The 17,538-nt window shown below is 43.5% G+C and overlaps 1 protein-coding gene across 14 annotated transcripts in view; it reads left to right on the top strand.

The window, feature by feature from the left end:
* Positions 1–1,660: 1,660 nt before the first annotated feature.
* Positions 1,661–17,538, top strand: part of LOC122781220 (ephrin type-B receptor 3-like) — a 53,503-nt gene continuing 37,625 nt past the window's right edge. For all 14 annotated transcript variants that reach the window (XM_044044799.1, XM_044044810.1, XM_044044802.1 and 11 more), the window contains exon 1: positions 1,661–2,447. In XM_044044799.1, coding sequence (XP_043900734.1) covers positions 2,390–2,447 — 58 coding nt within the window. In that variant the 5' untranslated portion in view covers positions 1,661–2,389. The remainder of the gene's footprint in view (positions 2,448–17,538) is intronic.

Genomic DNA, 17,538 nt, shown 5'->3' on the forward strand with positions numbered 1-17,538 from the left:
ACTCGTTTCCTTATCGCCACACATGCAACGGCAGAGAGAACACATCAATATTCAATATGATTAATAATGGAGGAGACTTTGCTATTTAGATGCCTGGTGTTAATGCTGACTGTGCCAACTCCAGCCTTTCATATTTGCAGAGCTGTCTGTCAGCTCCGACTCTGTTATGTCTTTCCGAGTTAATTAAATGCAACAGTAAACTATGGGTATGTTGTTGTTGTTTTTTTTTAAATAAAGAGTATATTGCAAAGTGTTCCAGTAAAGCCTCCGTTGGCTTTTCGACAGTCCTGAATCTTCAATCACAGATCACAAGGTTGTTATATTTCTTTTTATTTTAGGGACCAAATGGCCATTTCCGTTCCTTTTAAATGACTCTTAAAAGTCAAAAGACGTGCTCTAAGGGACAGTCATTTATTTCTGCCACTAAATAAAAACACATGATTGGCTCCCTCGGATTGAGACTGCATTACTCTTTGCACATTCTTTAACTTTGTTTACTGCTATTCTGAGTATCGACTGAAGCGCTGACTAATAAAATAAAACGGCTTTTAGAGGCAGACAGAGAGATTAGAGGGAGAGAGGCTGTAAAAGCAATTCAACTTGACGTGGAAAGAAAAAATAAAACCGTATTATTATCATTATTATTATTTGTATTAGTATTATCATTATTATTATTATTATTATTGTTATTATTATTATTATTATTATTGTTGTTGTTGTTAATCGAGACAATCCATAAATGTATGTTCTATCCCTTCTCCCAAAGTTTTTTTAAATGTTCTAAATTAGTCAGAAAGCAACTGACACTTCATAAAAATGAACACATGTACAACGTGGATAGCTAATTCTTAGATGTTTACTCTTACAATTGCGTTTTATTCAACCATTTTCTTTTCCTAGAACGAAGATATAAAAGGGGATAGTGGCCGGGTGTGACAGTGTCCATACTCACGCACAACTCTCCAAATGAACGAGGTGTCTTTTCAGGTTCAGAGTGGGGACGATGTCCACAAGTGTCCTCGTAAGGATTTCTTGGATGTTGCAGGGTTTTTGGGTTTTTTTTTCTGCTCGGTACAGTTGAAGAAAAATCGTTTTAATCACGGCCAGTGAAAATAAAGTCAGGAGAAAGTTCTTTCCCTCATCATATATATCAAAACATAACAACCCGCAGGGGGGCGCTGTGCGTCCATGCCTGTGTACAAGAAGTGCTGGGAGTGTTTGGAGAGACAGAGCAGCAATAACACAGCGCAGAGACGTTGACATAGAAAATATGAGACGGTTAATTATGTGCGTCTCATTTTTATTTTTTTTATTTTTATTTATAAATGAAACTACATGGAAAACTATAACAAATAGACATTTCGATGTGTTGTTGTGTGTCTGTCAGAGACAAGTGTGTGCAGGAGGAGACCGTGTGGCGCAGAGCTGCGCAAACAAAGAAGGAGCTGGAGAGAAAAGAAAAGGGAAACACAAATAGTGTAAAAGCGAGTTTTTAAGCGCAAAGCTTTTCATAATGAATGTGAGATAGAATGTTTCTCAAGGTAGACATTTTTATGCAGTGCAGCTGCTTCTAACGTAACCCCTCCCTCCTCTCCCAGCTCCCTGCTCTCGCTCCCTCTCTCTCTCTCGCTCTCTCTCTCTCTCCCTGCCCCTCCACAGTCAGTATGTGCTTCATTCCAGTGCACAAGCCGAGCGAAACAGACGCTTCACGCAGCAGCAACAAGCTGACAAATTCGCTCAGGGAATAAATAGATCCACAGAAACGCGCGCGGCAGTTTTCTTCCACGGGAATAACGCTCGGTCGTGGATGTGAGTGCGAGCGCACATGCTCGGCTGCGTGGGACGATACAAACCATGGTTCTGACACAAGTGCGGCTGTATCTGCCTCTGCGCCTCTGACCACAGAAAACCACCAAAGTGTTTGGATTTCAACGATAAGGCCCCGACTATTTATTTTCATTTTTTTTATTATTATTATTTTTATTTTTTTCCTTGACTCTCAACAAAAAAAAAAAAATATTGCTGGAGATATTCCTGTCCTGGTGGTGACAGTGGACACTGGACGACCTGTTTACAGCTGATTCGCTCCACGCGAGGGGAAAGGGACTGTGGGACCTGTGGTGGCTTCCTTTTTCTCCTGGAGATCACTGACGGACTTTGTGCATTTTTTACAACCACGGCTGTTGCTGTTTGTTTTTCTCCCCCCGAACTCTCACATGTGCGTATTTTGGTGAATGGAGGTAACTGTGGTGCTGGAGGCTTGACGAAGCTGGGACAGGGGACGGGAGTGTGCGCGTGGAGCGTCGGATAACCCCGGGATTGTTTTGCCCTCCTCACTCTCTCGCTCTCGTGGGTCAATTTACATGTCCGACCTGAGCGCTTTGTGACAATGGATTACTTTCTGATTTTGTGCAGCGTGTTGCTGCCGGCGGTGTCCGCTGTTGAAGGTAAGACATTTCATGTTCTCAGTGTCAGATTGTGTTGCTTTGCAGGATGACTTCGCTGTTGTTGCACGCAAAGTGGAGCAGCGCGCGCGCGCGCCTCTCAGGCAAATCTCCTTCATTCCTACAGTCTTTATTTTCTAGATCACCACGAACCAAAAGTGGTGCCTTCACTTTTCAAAAGTGGCCACCTGGTTCGATTTCAGGGATCGCTAATGTCTTTACGCAGCCAAGCGCTGCTGTGGCCGGCGCAGGTCTCAATACACTATTGTTGCGCGCGTCAACGAAAGCTCATCCATTTCAATGGTAGTTGTATATTCTCTTTTTTTGTAACGTCAGCTTTTGTCAGCTGGTAATGCTTTCTTTGTCACTTTAAGGAAATTAGCCGCACACTGTAACTCATCGGGGAGTCGTGGAGCAAACCACCCACCAGCAGACACTGTGCCTCAGGTCGGCTGCTCGTGTTAATAGGGCTGCGTGAGTGTGTGGCCTTTTGACATGTGTGGATCAGTTTAAGCCTTTAATATTTGAACACGACATTTTACTATTTAAATTTGACAGTGAGGTTGAATGAGATAAACGACACAATGTAGTTTTGTCTCATTTGAAATAAATAAATAAATTATACCAATCAATTCCTCTGTTTTAATTTCGTTTTTTTTTTCCCCACCGTACGAACCGCCATCAGTTGTTTATATCGCTTGCTGTCTCCTCCAATAACAAAGCCATCTGTTTTAGCTGAGTGTTGACGTTTGCCGTGCGTAAAATCGATGGGAAATCTCCTTCTCAGCGAAATAGTCTTTCACTCCTGTGCAATTCCTTCTCTCCATCGTCCTCGTGCCGCTCCCCGCTCGGTTTGCGGGGATAAAACATGACAGAATATTGAGAATGAGGTTGATTATTGGGGCCGAAAACTGTAACCGTTTGACTTGTGATGCCAGTAGGAAAGTAGGACAGTGGGCCACTGGTTCACTAAATTGTGCCTTTCTCTCTCTCCGTCTGTCTGTGGAGTCGCGCGTCTTAACTTTGTTATTCTGTTCATTCATTATAAGCTGAATAAGCCCGTGTAGGCAGTGGAATTATGATTTTAAAATTCATCTTGAGTTGCCTATATTCTTAGTTCATGTTTTGCAGTTTGGTATAAAAAGTATCTCCTCCTCTTAAATAAGTGGACTAAAGTGTCCTTTTTTGTCAAATCCAGATTTGAGGAAAACAAAAGTGCAGGCCTGTTACAGTCAGTGCTGCAGAAAAAGAAAAGGGGGAGAAAAAAAACACGCAGCCTCTTTGTCTCTTCGTGAAATCACCATTCGGACAAAAACTGCTTTCCACGCCACTGCTTCCTCTGTCACGACCACGCACACACACACACACTGGACATACTGTAAAAACCTTATCTGATAACGGTTGTAGTTGTATGTGTGCTTATTGATAACGGCGATCGAGCACGTTACATACAGGAGTTCCAATCCAGGAGTCACTTTATCAACCTATAAATCATTCCAAAAAAAAACATGGAACTAATAATTGCACATCGTTATTGTAACAAAAACTAAAGTCACCGTCGTGCAGGAAGTAACCCCCCCTGCGAGTGTGTCCCCCTCTCAGTGACCCCTGCAGGTCACAGATGCACCACAGTTTGGAAAACACATGGTTTGAGTGAATGTGAGTGGATTCCTGGAGGTTTACAGGTACAGACGGGAGGAGAGAGGAGAAACCGGGTGTGGGGGGTGACAGTAGTTGGGACTCGGCTGCGCACCGGCTGCTGCAAGTTGAAGTATTTCGTTAGAACAATCTATTCCCTACATAAGTGATGCCATAAATTGTTCCCGACTGACCTGGCAGGGGGTTTACCTAAGCTTTTAATGCAGCCTCTGCGATTTATAGCCGCTGCTTTAACTTCTTTTTCGGGGATCTTACAGTGATCATTGGAGGGGGGGGATCAAGCGGCCTGACCGGGGAAGTGAAACCTCGGCCTCGCCGTGCGTCTCTGTGGGTCACACAGCCCCCGAGAAATCACTCACAACGAATCCACGTTTTCTTTATTCTGTGTTCCCGCTTCCACAAAGTGTATTCATATCTTTATAAATTCTATTTGCTGTTCATTATTTAATTATGGATCCACTGCGCACGTGCCAACGGTCACAGTCTTGTAGAATCCGCATTATTTTTTACTGGATTTATTCTAATGAATTGTGAATAATGAGAAGTTGAGCTGTCGAGTTGGGGTCAGGATGCCCAGTGGCCTCAGAGGGAGAAAGAGAGAGGGAGAGAGAGAGGGGGCGAGAGAGAGAGAGAGAGGCCTTGGTGTTGAACTTCGAGCTGCCCCCGGTGTGAGCTGAGGAGACAAATTGTGTCGATGACAGTCCTGTATAGCGAACAGGCGGTTTGGTTACTCTTGGGTGTAAATTACTTGTGATGGAGGAAGGAAACACAGGAAAAAAAGCTGTAGGCGCACAGGCACCATAATGATATTCAGGCCAGGGCAGCAGCAGCAGCAGCAGCAGCAGCTGACCCACGTCGATGCCGTTTGTCTGTGTTTATTGTTTTAATGCGCCCTTGGATCCAAGCGCTCGTGTCAAACTCATAGAAATGTTTTATTATTGATTCTCGGGCTCTAAAATGAAAGAAAAGAAACTTTCCTGGAGCTAAGAGTTCAGTAGGTGCCACTCGTGATAAGGGAAGAAAAAGTTTAGTGTGTATTTAGAACAAAAAAAAATCAATCCCCGTTCCACTCACTTAAAACTCAAAAGTGGGACAGTTTTCTCTCAAAAATAGCTTTTTTATTCCAGTCCCAGCTCGGGATTTAACTCTCTATGTCTCCCTCTCAACGTGCGTTATTTGTTCACATGAAGCCAATTCTTTGAAAAACACATGTTTGTGTCTTTATGTGGGTGAGCTCACACCTCCACAGGAGCTTTCCTGAGCCGGTTTGTAGTTGGCACATTTCTCATCACACACTTTATTCTGCTCCCTGCTCTCTTTTCTCTCTCTCTCTCGCTTCGCTGTCGTCATCACCATTTTTTTTTTTATTATCAGTATAATGTGATGAGGTGTGTGTGTGTGTGTGTGTGTGTGTAAATAAATAATCACAGACAAACACCCGTGTCTGAGTAATAACGCACGTCAAGATTATAATACAGCGATGTCATAATCACCATTATTAGGCCGTTATCTGTGTGTCAACTGCTCTGTAACACGGAGGAAAACGAGCCACTGTTTTTTCCCCCCTCACACAAGGTTTTTTTTTTTTTAGGTCAATCACAATTAACATTCATGATAAACGGGGCCATTTTGTCCATGTGCACACACGCTGCACCGAGGCCTTCATTTCAGAGTGCAGAAGGCAGCATGTGTGGCCCGAGCAGGACGCACCGGGAAGTTAGGCAATAATATATAAAAAAGTTAACTTCAGCAACATGATATTTATATTTAAAGGCAAATAAGTGGACAACATGTATTTTGTGTGGAGGCGATGACACATTTGTATCTGTTTAATTCATGCATCATGGATGAATTATTCGTATATAAAGTGTGTATTAGTTATACAATATGAAGATATAGCGAAGGGGTGACGGGGGAGACACACACACACACACACACACACACAGAGTGTTCAAAGTGTCAATTGATGCGGTCTCATTGATCGAGCGCTGCTCAGCCTTTTAAAACCGCAGAATCAGGTTTGATGCGGGAGACTGCCCAGCTGTATAGCAGCAATTAACAATTCATAAGGGTGTTTATCAATTTGCTCGCTGAAGGAGGAGTTGCAGAAAGCACACTGCAGGGCAAAAAGGGGCTCTCTGTCATTTCAAATATGAACAAAAAAAAATCAAATAAATAACAATGCTGATAGTAATCATTTCACACAATAAGATCCAGTTAGAATAGTGTGTGTTCTCAAATATGAATGAATGAATAAATGATAGAGAGGAAAGCACACGATTGATATTATTTGTATTTTATAAAGAAAAAAAACACCACATGTACAGTATTAATATATGGCCAAATTATAATAAAACATATACATACAATTTTATTTATTTCTGTGTCTCACCTGAGTGTATACAATAAGACACTTTTTGAGAGGAAGGTCGAGCTCAACATTCACAGGTCTGCACTTAAAGGAATAAAAGACTAAAGACGCGAGAGACAACAGACAAATGTAGCTCCAGTCCCTCACCACCACTAGTATCTTCACCTCGCCGTAGGTCAGCAGCCATGTTGAACAGATGTACAGTGACTTAGATTGGCGTAAGGAAGAAAAAAAGAGAAAAAAAGAGGGCGTATATGACGACATATTGGGAGTCGGGGTGAGATGGTACGGGGGGGCAGTGGTGGTCGGGTTATAGGGCAGATCTGGATCAGAGAGACCCAGAGAGCAGCAGAGCAGGCAGACTTTACAGATGCCATGGGCCTGCGGGAGTGCTCATGTGCACCGTCTGATGGGTCAGAGCTTAAATGGCGGCATGGAAAGATTCACTGAGCTGGAATTTACATGAAGGCAGGCAACAGCCGTGTCAGGCCGGCTGGGGCCTTCTCACACCAGGAAGTTGGATGACCGGTGAAAATGGCTGCCGGGTTTGGAGAAAATGGACGCTGCAAACGTTTCAAACTTTGAAGCCGTACAATGGCGCTGTGTAGTCTGTGTTGAACACGACAAAATGGGACAACCGGGATGTAGTAAAGTCGTCGGTTTCCCTGTGTTTGTTTTGGGCTTTGCAACATAAAGGCGCTCCTCGGCTCGTTCTGCTTACGCAACAGTATGGACAGGGTTAAACATGAGACAGTCATTCTGTGAAATGATACTGTCAGGACAATCGGGGGGGAAACACTGTACGTGACACCGGTGTTGTGTGTGACGTCGCTGTGACATAAGTGAGGAATGTGTAGAGCTGTCGCCTGTCAATCCAAAGTAAAAGATTTTCCTCTTCACACATTAGATATTTTAGAAAATAGTGGCTGATATCGCAAAAAAATAAGAAATAAAAACCACTGTGGAGTACGGAATTACTGAGTAAACGTTTTCAGTTTTTTAGGCGTGTCAGAAATAAAAAAAAAGCTGTGTGCTGTATTGAAACTGGTCCTTCCTTTTTCACAGTATTGTTACAGTTTTATTTCTGTGCTCACAAAACATTATTATCCCTTGGGAATATTTCCTGGACGAGCTCCAGAGCTGTGAGCGGGTGTGCAGCTTGTGTGTGTGTGTGGGGCTGTTTTGTAAATGGCGTTTGTGTGTGTGTGTGTGTGTGTGTGTGTGTGTGTGTGTGTGTGTGTGCAGTCCATCCTGGCATCCGACAGAGGGGCCTTGTGGGATGGCAGGTCTTTGACACCCACTGTCGAGAGCAAGCAGGAGAGGGCGAATGTGTCTGGGCCTGCCCACTGCACAGACACACTGCTGCTGTCTGAAGTCAGCCAAGCAGAACAAGGGAGGAGAGAGAGGGAGAGACACACACACACACACACACAGGCACAGGGAGCGAGAAAGTGAGAGAAAATAAGAGTAAAGGAGAGATTTTGATCTATCATGGAGAGCGAGATGAGTCGTTCATCAAGGGGTTTAGAGGGTGTGTGGTTAAGATGTATGTTTAGAAGTTTGAGCGGTTGGTGTGTATTTGTGTGTCTGTTGCTGGAGGTAAAAGTGTGTCAAAGTGTGCTCACTCTTAAGAGGATAGATTAAAAAAAGTACAGTGTAATGGCAACCTAGAAGAATTGGGATGTCATCCTAAGTTCTTAATACTTTTTGACAGATGTTCTCTTGCAGCGCTTTTTTTACCCCGCATTGTGTAAAAGCTCATTCACATTTTCGCCAAGAGAAAGCGCCACATATTTAAGTTTTATAGCCTCTCTGTGTGTGTGTGAGAATGAAGAGATGATGGGTGTTCCACACTGCCAAGCTCGCTCAGACATGGATCTATTCCCTCTTTTGTCTTTACCAACTTTTATAAATGGCTTTCAAAATGCTGATGAAATGCCTGACATACGAGTTAGCGGTTTAAAGGCCCTGTCTCCAGCGGATGTCCATAAAGTGTGGCTGAAATGACCATGTGTCAAAATGACCGGATTATTAGCGAGTTAGGACCTGCTGTTTTTTCCACCCACACTTCCTTGACCCTTATCCACAGGTCACAGGGGATGTGTTTGGAGTATTTTCAGGGGGAGCCCACTCCCCAAGTACCCCCGCTTCTCAACAATAGCCGTTTTAACACAATCAAGCTCCAGGGTTTTTCTTTTCCAGCGGTGAATAAAAATAATCTGAGGGAGGATGTGTTTATTTTGAGAGACCGACTGTGCAGCTTTCCGCGGCTCGGTGACACACACAAACACTCACAAACACGCCAGGTTAAAAGCACAGTGGGAGAGTGGATCAGCGATGTGCGTTTGACTTCCTTTTTTGCACGTAGGACCACGACAACGTACGAGGACTGACTGAGAGCTTGTATGATCATAGCTGTTGCGCTGAGCACAAAAATGGAAGGCGCTGGAGTTTTGAAGGGTGGAGTTTAAAGGGGTTGACTTCTCCTTGCAGCGGTCTGATCCACCTCGGGGCCTCCTCCCACAATTTCTTTACGAGCCGCAGACTCCTGTAACAAAATTTGCAGATGGAGCAGAAAGAGATCTTTTGATATTTGACTTTTAAAAAATGGCCAGCTACATCTGTCTGGAGAGTCAGTGCTGCTGTAAAATGGTGAGCCTTGAGGGGGGAAAGACAGCCACATCACCTTTCCAGCTTCTGCCAATCTTGTTAAATATAAGGAGGAAAGAGACATGGGGGAAATGGGGAGGGAAATTTCTTTTTAATTTTATTCGTAGCTGGATAGTTTATTAGTGGAACTTTTTTTCTTCGAGGCAGAGGAACTAAAGCTGCAGGCCCTGCTCGCTTCAAGGGCAGAGAAAAAAACAGCTTTTGTCAGCGTTCAAACAGCCGCCCTGGGTAGCTGAGAATAGGAAGGGCTTCGGTAGAAGTAATAGGCTTAAATGTCCACTGTAATTATCCATAATTCATGTGTGAAAAACAAGTGTTTGTGATGTGTATAATTTACATGGTGAGGGTTCTTTTTGTTTGCGTCGCTCTGTTTACGCTGGAGTGGCAATGCAACAGGCGACTGCTGTACCTTAATCTGCCCCACTTCTCATCCTCGGTGTCAAAAACACTCACCACCTGCACTTCATCTTCACTTCAAAAGCTCCACGGGCAAGAGGAAGGCTCCTCGCAGGAATTGAATATTTTCCCTCTCTTTCCCTTTTGTCCTCACGTGAGCAGCAGCGAGCATACAGTGCCCCCGCCTTATTGCGTCTTAAATACGGTCTCTTCCGCACAGCTCACACAGGATGAATCCAGCACACTTCAGCGGCAGCGGCGCTGAACACATGTGACCTTTTGTCGGGGTATTTACATAATCCCCATGGTTCCACGCGGCAGGCTCCTGGAGGCACTGCCACCTGTGTGGAGCATTTATTTAACCTCAGCTTAAGTTAAAACGGAGTCTCGGTGATATCGTGACGTTAATGCTCGAGTGAGTGCCATATTTCGCAGACAATGAAAGGAAGTGCAGAACGTCTGACTGGGTGTTATGGACGCAAGTATTTCATGGTGGGGCGGGAGAGTTCTGGGGTGTAATGCTAGCAGATGTGAAGGTGTTGGTTGATTGTTGTCAGATGGTCCCAACACCTTTTGGTGGAGCTGTAGGTGGTAGATGGCTTCAAAGAGAGAAGCCAAAGATATAAAAAATAAATGTGTGTGTGTGTGTGTGTGTGAGAGAGAGAGAAAGAAAGAATATACATGCATGGATACATATAAACTGCCTGTTGGTTTCCATCAGCTCCACATTTAAAAGCTGTTATTTATTTGTTCAAGAGGATAATTAGATTCAATTCAGCCTACATAATGACTTTATACTCTTATTATAGTAATGTTATTATTTATTAAATAATTACTTCTGCTTCACAACAAAGCCCATTAGGGATAAAAAAAATAAAAAAAACAAATTCGCATTTATCATGGGATTAAAAATGCATACATTACACCGTGTAACACGGTGGTTGTTTGACAACGTGTAATAGTAATAGAAAAGACAAATTGCACTGAGCCAGATGAAAGCACCAGACAATATAGGCTGACCCCCTCCCTCTGTGCTAAGTTAGACCATAAAACGCTCCCCTTTCACCTCTCACACCATCTGGAGATCCCTTCTGACCCCTCAGCTCTCTTCATCACACGCACACTGAACGGACATGAATGGCGACAGTTGCTTGATCACACAGACAAAGAGCACACGCATGCGTGCATTACATCGGCCCAATACACATGCACAGCCCGTGTAATCCTCGCCCATGCACCTTTCTGCTTTCAAGCACCGGCGCACACGTCCACATCCCCTTGCCGCTCTGCTAATGAATCAGTCAGCTGGTTTCACTCATTTTGTTGCTGTCAGACTCCATCGATCAGCCCCTTTTCTCCCAGTCCCAACAGAGCAGCAGGGGATCCCAGAGAGCAAGAGGAGGAGCGGGGGCTCAAAACTTCCAGACAGTTCAAAGAGGCATCATTTCATATTTGGTTTGGTAACAAAGAGATGTTGCAGTTGGGTGGTTTCTAGCAGTGTGAATATGCAGTATGTGGGGGTGGGTGGTGGTTGGGGGTGTTTTTAGACATGGTGTCTGACCTTCCTCTTACCTTTGAAAGCCGAGTGTGTTGGCTCTGTCAACTACAACATCACAGGGAGACTTGAATTAGCAGGTGGTGGATTTCAGCCAGGTGTGAGTTCATTCACTTCCCTCCTTTGCTATGATGCGTAAACTGTCCCACGGCACTTTGGCAGCTGAGCCTCTAGCGAGGTGAGTTTAATATATGGTGGATCCCACCTCCCACCTGTCTAGGCGAAGTCAGAAAGGATATTGATTGTGGAAGAACCCCAAAGTTGGAGGTCGGTATGTGTGTTCGTGAGACCATGCAGAGTATGTGTGAGAGAGAGAGGTAGTGGCAAGAGAAGAAGTGCTTTTTTCAGAAGCCAGTGTTTGTTGGCCAGCCAATTCCTTTCAAAAGGTGTTGAGGGAAGCAACTTTGCAGCCAGAGGTTGCAGAGAGGCTACAAAGACCCAAGGTCAAGTGAGTTGGAGTGAGGGATTGAGGAGGAGAGGAAGAAGGTGAAACAGGATGAGGACTGTGAGATGCATATGAGCAAAGAAATTTTTATCTCCGGATTTGGACATTTGCCACCGATCTCGGTCCAAGTCTCCATTTTCACACCGTGCACCACAGGCTCCTTCCTGATACAGAGTTGTGCCAGAGAAGGGAGCTTCACCCTTTCCACCAGTAACTTTCACTGTCTTTTACCCACAGTCTGAGTATGCGCGCACATATACTCACGCTGGTCTCAGATAAAAGGCCCGTGAAATGAAAGGCTTTGATGCAGCGTGGCTGGAGTCTGCAGGCAATTTTTTAATGAACCCGAGAAGCAACCCAGTGCCGATCAATGGAAACATTGTGTGATGATTCCAAGATCCAATCTCTGATGGTGTCAGAATAGGTGAGTCATTGACAGATGGAACGAAATAATTGTGGTTGAACAAAAAGTAGAGGCAGCGAGCGAGCAAACACCAATTTCAAATGCGCTGTGATTGCAAAATTACTAGCAGGAGCGTTGTGGAAATTCAAAACCTCAGGACACTGGGCTATCAATGTAAACAAAGCTATTATTTTGTGTTTGGTTTCCTGTGTCTGGTATATAAGTACCAATTATAAGCTATTGCCAATTCATTAGAGACAGTCTGAGGTTGTGTAAATACAGTGATTGAATAACATACTTTTATCAGGTACCACCATCTACAATGTCCTTGCATGTATTGTGTCAGCCAGACAGCTTGGTACTCTGGTCTGCTAAATAGTAAGAAAGCCAAAGCAAGCAAGCAAATAATGCCCTCTTTTATATAGTTTATATGTTTACCTGTCCCTTTTTTCACCTTTGTGGCACTCTTAAACGCTTCTTTGCCAACATTGCTCTTATGTCCACCCCCTCTCTATAACCTTTATTTGTTCATTCACTCTTTTTGTCCATCGTTCTGCCCTCTGCCCATGTTACAGCTCATCACAGTAACCGTAGGTCCTAATTGCAGTGTTATTTTCTTTCCCGTGTTATCTTGTGCCCTTGTGATATCAAAATACCAACGGCGACTGTAAACAGCAGGGAGACAGATGCTATTTACTGCTGCGAGAGCCTTTGTTGTTGCCTACCACTTGATAAGGTCTCGACTGTCAAGATGACTTCCTCTATTGTGTGTGTGGAGAGAGGGAGGTCTTAAGTAAGAAGGCATGGCAAATGCATGTCCTTGTTGTTTGTTCCCAGATTGGTTCTTGTATCTCAAGGAGGCCAAATGGTGTTCTGTGTACAGAACAGAGAAACCAAAACAATCAGGCCCATAAATTGACACTCAAGTGACAGGTCTTACATGCACACGTTTCTCTCCACATGTCATCTTCCTTTTTTTTCTTTTTTCTTTTTTCTTTTTTTTTTTTACAAATCATGTTCCTTGCCTGTCGACTTGTACAAAAAAAGATTAGAGTGGAGAGAACGGCTATATAAAAGAGAGGCCCCAGTAAGCTGTAATGCAATATGTTGCTTTAGCTGCATGGCCAAGGGTGTCTAAGAGTGAGTCGTGGGAGGTGTCTGGGTTTTTAATACCTCTGCCACATAGTCTAGTGTGAAAACAATCGGCAGAGACATGAAAGTGCGAGCAGGAACACACAGAGGCGTCAGATAACCCATGGCCAGATGGGGATGGTCAAGTGAATAAAGGGAGAGGGGAGAGAGAGGGCTGGTGGAGGTTACATTGTTGGTGCCACTAGTGTCAGGAAAGCGATACAAAAAGCATTACCCCTTATGCCACTTTTGGCCTCTGTAAATCCCCAGGGGTGCAGGAACTAAAAGGGTGGTGATGATTAGAAATTCAATTTGGCTTGCCATCAATCAATCCCACCAAGACAGGCAGGTTTGCTGCCGAAAACCTCTCCACGCAACCAGATTTGCTCTGCGCCTCTTGGGATTCACACCCTTTTTTCACGCTTTGTTAATTAAGCGACCAAGCTGCCCGTGCACTTACTTATTTATGAATCTTGGCTTCGACCGGTACTGAAGGCCACTTATTAGTACCCTAATTAGGCCCTCACTAATGGCCCTGCTTCTAGACAATCCATACATTCTCAGTCCAGGCCGCTGACCCAGTCTGTCTATGCACACACAGAACCCTAATAACCATATGACCTTGACATCACGCAGTCCACATTGTCTGGTGTTGTGTTTCTGTGGTACTGCATAAAGTGGCCCAAGTGGGATAATGAGGCAACACTTAAAAAAATCAATTTCCATCTCTGTGCCTGTCTAAGTAATTCCTCACCTGTTCGTTAACCCAAGAATAGAGCGGCCCGGATGTGTTGAGCCTTGACAGTCATTAGATATGTAAGAGAACCTGCAGAAACAGACTGGGAGTTCAACTTGGTGAAATATTAACACTCACCGAGAGCTTTGATTGCATTGCAGATTTAGGTCCAAGGCAAGGGCTTGTTATGAGCATGCAAGTAGAACAAATTTACACTCCTGAGTTCATAACACATCTCTGAATGGTGTATGCCAGTAACATGACATCATTCCTATAACACCGATCTTATTTATTTTACTGTAACTACCTATTTGTCCTACAAACACCGTGCCCAGAAGCCTCTTTCCCCTTTTTTTTCCCCCAATAAAGTCGGTGTTCTGAGTCAGTAAGCTCATCGACTGTGGCCTTGTGCTGCATGGTTTGAATCCCATAAACACTGGTCCTGAGTCAGATTTACTGGCTAGCAGCTCTGGGGATTCATTTGTATTCTACCCACTTTGGCAGTTTCAGGGTCAAGGCCAATGAGTAATCAGGTCAGTGTTGATCCACACCCTTGTGGTTTGAGTATAACCAACTCCACCTAGCCCACTTGCACCTCCAAGAGGTTGGAATTCTGTATTCATGTGTGTACAATATGTGCTGAATAAAAATGAAGCAGAGCATTGTGTCTCATTCTCTATGTCTCAGACTGGGGAGAAAAACAAACTTTGTCCATGTTGTTGTTTATTGTCTTCAAATTGTCTCCCCAAAGGCAACATCTGAACTGAACCAGGTTGGACACATATGTGCTACTACTGTGTGGGCTTAGGTTAAAACACACTTTGTTTTTACCCTGGTAAGCTTGACTGACAGGTAGGTAGAGGTAATATCCTGTTGAGTTTCTCTTTGCCAGCTGTGGTGCAAAACATCACAACCCTATAATTTGTGTTTACTTGCGTGTACAAGTACACAATATAATAAATCTAGTTCTCTGGCAGCTCCCCTCAGAATCACTTCACCCCGCTCTCTCCCTCTCTCTCTCTCTCAGTCTCTCTGAGGAGCATTAAATAGATTTACCATAATCCTAACCCTAACTTTAATTAATTACCCAAAACTCAACTTCTCCCAAGTGGGGACATGGCCTAAGTCTGTCCCCACTTGGGAAAAGTTGACAAGCTTATTAACATTTTTTCTTCTTCTTCTTTTTTGTTGTTGTTTTTTCAGTCTGTAATTTGTCTCCAAATTACAACAGACAGACAGACAGACAGACAGACACAAAACACAGATGCACTAGCATTCAAAACAGATATCCATGTTTTTTTTTGATACAGGGAAATGTGTGCGCACGTGTGTGCAAACATGCACTGTGTGTGTGTCAGCGCATAAATCAATGGGTGCCTGGCGGCCTTGTGGCTACAGCTACTGTGTTTGTGTGTGCATGTGTGTGTAGGTGGTATGGGCTAATTGGTGACACAGTGCTCCCTACACACTGCCAGGGTTAGTTACACATCAATGAAGGGTGAATAATGTATTTACCAGGATAGCCCATATTCGTCTTATTCACCCCATGAGAAAGACCGTCGATCTTTTTCATTCTGTCATATGTCGATAAAATATCTCTGTCGGTATCTTTTATAGAGCACAAACAAAGAGAAAAAAGAAATCTGCTATGAAGATATAACAAAGAGCTTCATGTCCCCGTTCAAAAGGTGTCATTTGTCAGAAACCGAACCACCAATCTTCGGCCATATCTCACTTCCTCTTTAGATAGTTCTCCTCTTCCCTTGTATTAATATAAACCCAGCTTCTTTCTCTTAGATTTATGTCACTGTTTAGGAGCTTTAAGGACAACAGGGCGCCTTCAGATGAGAGAGGAATCGAGGCATAAACTCTAGGCCAGTCGTCAGGATTATGTTTAGAGGACTTGCTGGCGTGTGTGAGGGTCCTTGAGCTGGAATCACTGATGCAAGTGGTACCGTAATCATGGAGCAATTACGGAGACATCCATCTTACTGGGACAATGACAGGATGCATATCAGTTTGTGTAATATGCTCGAGAGAGAGAGGTAAACTAACTATGTGTCTATTGCACTGTATGTGTGTGTGCGTGCTTATGCCCTTGCCTGTGTTACTGTGTCAGTGCACGTGTGTACGTGAGGCCATGTATATGTTAGGCTGCTAAATGTTGTAAGATGTATTCCTTCTTTCTCTGGTGTTGCTGTCTGAGCCTTCTGTGAGTCGTGCTAATGCACAGAGGTCTTTATGTAATTGACATGGGCCTCTGAAAGCCCCCTGCCATATGGACGAGCAGCCTTGGATGCCTGTCTGTCCATCCGTCAGTTTTCTTTTAATTGCAGAGAGCCTGGATTTTGTGCTATTACTATCAGCTGAGTGGCTTCTCTATAGGTTTAAATACATTAATATATAATATGGTTTGGGATCTCACAATCCCTGATCGTGAGATTGACCACTTCTGGGCTAGCAGGTAAAGTGGATACTGAGAGTTTATCATCCTCTTTTCATTTGCACCTGCTTTTCCCTTTCAATATCTTATATACAGATGGTACCTTTCATTTTTTTTTTTTTTGCTCAAAGCTGCCTCTAAAGACGCTACCGCTACTAACCGAAGCATGAGAATATAAACAACGGTAACTCTTCATGGCACTGATATTTATATTGGAATCGCTGATCTCATTTGTGTTTATTGTGTACAATAAAAGTGTAGTTTTGTTTTGCATCATTACGCTTTTTTTTCCTCCAGGTTTTGGAATCTATGTGGCTCATCATGTGAAGTGTAAACGTCAAAAGTTATGTGCATTATGCCAATTATACTTAGATTAAAAGAAACATTAAAACTGTAATGATATTCAGGCAGTACAGCAACAAGTGCCTTTAGACACAGACTTACATCTGTTGTCAGAATGCTTCATATCATTAAACAGTGGCTATGTATATATACAAATAACATGGAGTTTATTCTCTATCCCACCACACTCACAAGAAGTCTTAGCTTGGATGTAATCTAAAGTACAATGCTAATATGTAAATGTAATATACATGTAAAGACAAGCACGGCAAGGCCATATTTTATGCTTTTTTGACTGCGTCTGTTTCCTGGCTGCATTATTTGTCAATGCTGTAAGTTGCTAAAAAGGGGTGAAGTCCAATTTGTGCAGAGGAGCTCTAACATGTCAAGTTATTACAGCTGCCAAGTGTTAGATTAATTAACTCAGGAGTGATTAAGAATGCAGCTCCTACAAAAATCTAAGTGCATGCTAGAGAGAGCGAGACAGACAGAGAGAGAGAGCTTCCTCCTCAAAACGGATCAATGGGATTAATCACACATAGCAATTTCTGAGTATGCAACATGGGAAAACTAAATATTCATACACATACTGATCTTTCACGTCTGCACCTCATGCCATACATCCATGATTCCAAATAAAACAACAACAGCACATTCATTTTCCATTACCTGCTTCAGAAATGAAATAAAATAAAACACATATAAATTAAGCTTTGTCAATAATCAGCAAAACAGCAGTTTTTTGTCATTATAACCCGTTAACCATTGTTCACCGTGCACAGAATAAAAAAGGGCAGACAGCAACAAGGTTGTTTCCAGCTGTCAAGGTTTGGCGGGGAGGAAATGTGAACTACTTCAAAGTGTCAAAGCTGTTTAGTTATAGCCAGCAAACACACACACCTGGGCAAGAGACAAAGAATGGGAGTGGTAACCATGTGTGTGA

This window comes from Solea senegalensis, linkage group LG14, assembly GCF_019176455.1.
Source record: "Solea senegalensis isolate Sse05_10M linkage group LG14, IFAPA_SoseM_1, whole genome shotgun sequence".
NCBI classification, from domain to species: domain Eukaryota; kingdom Metazoa; phylum Chordata; class Actinopteri; order Pleuronectiformes; family Soleidae; genus Solea; species Solea senegalensis.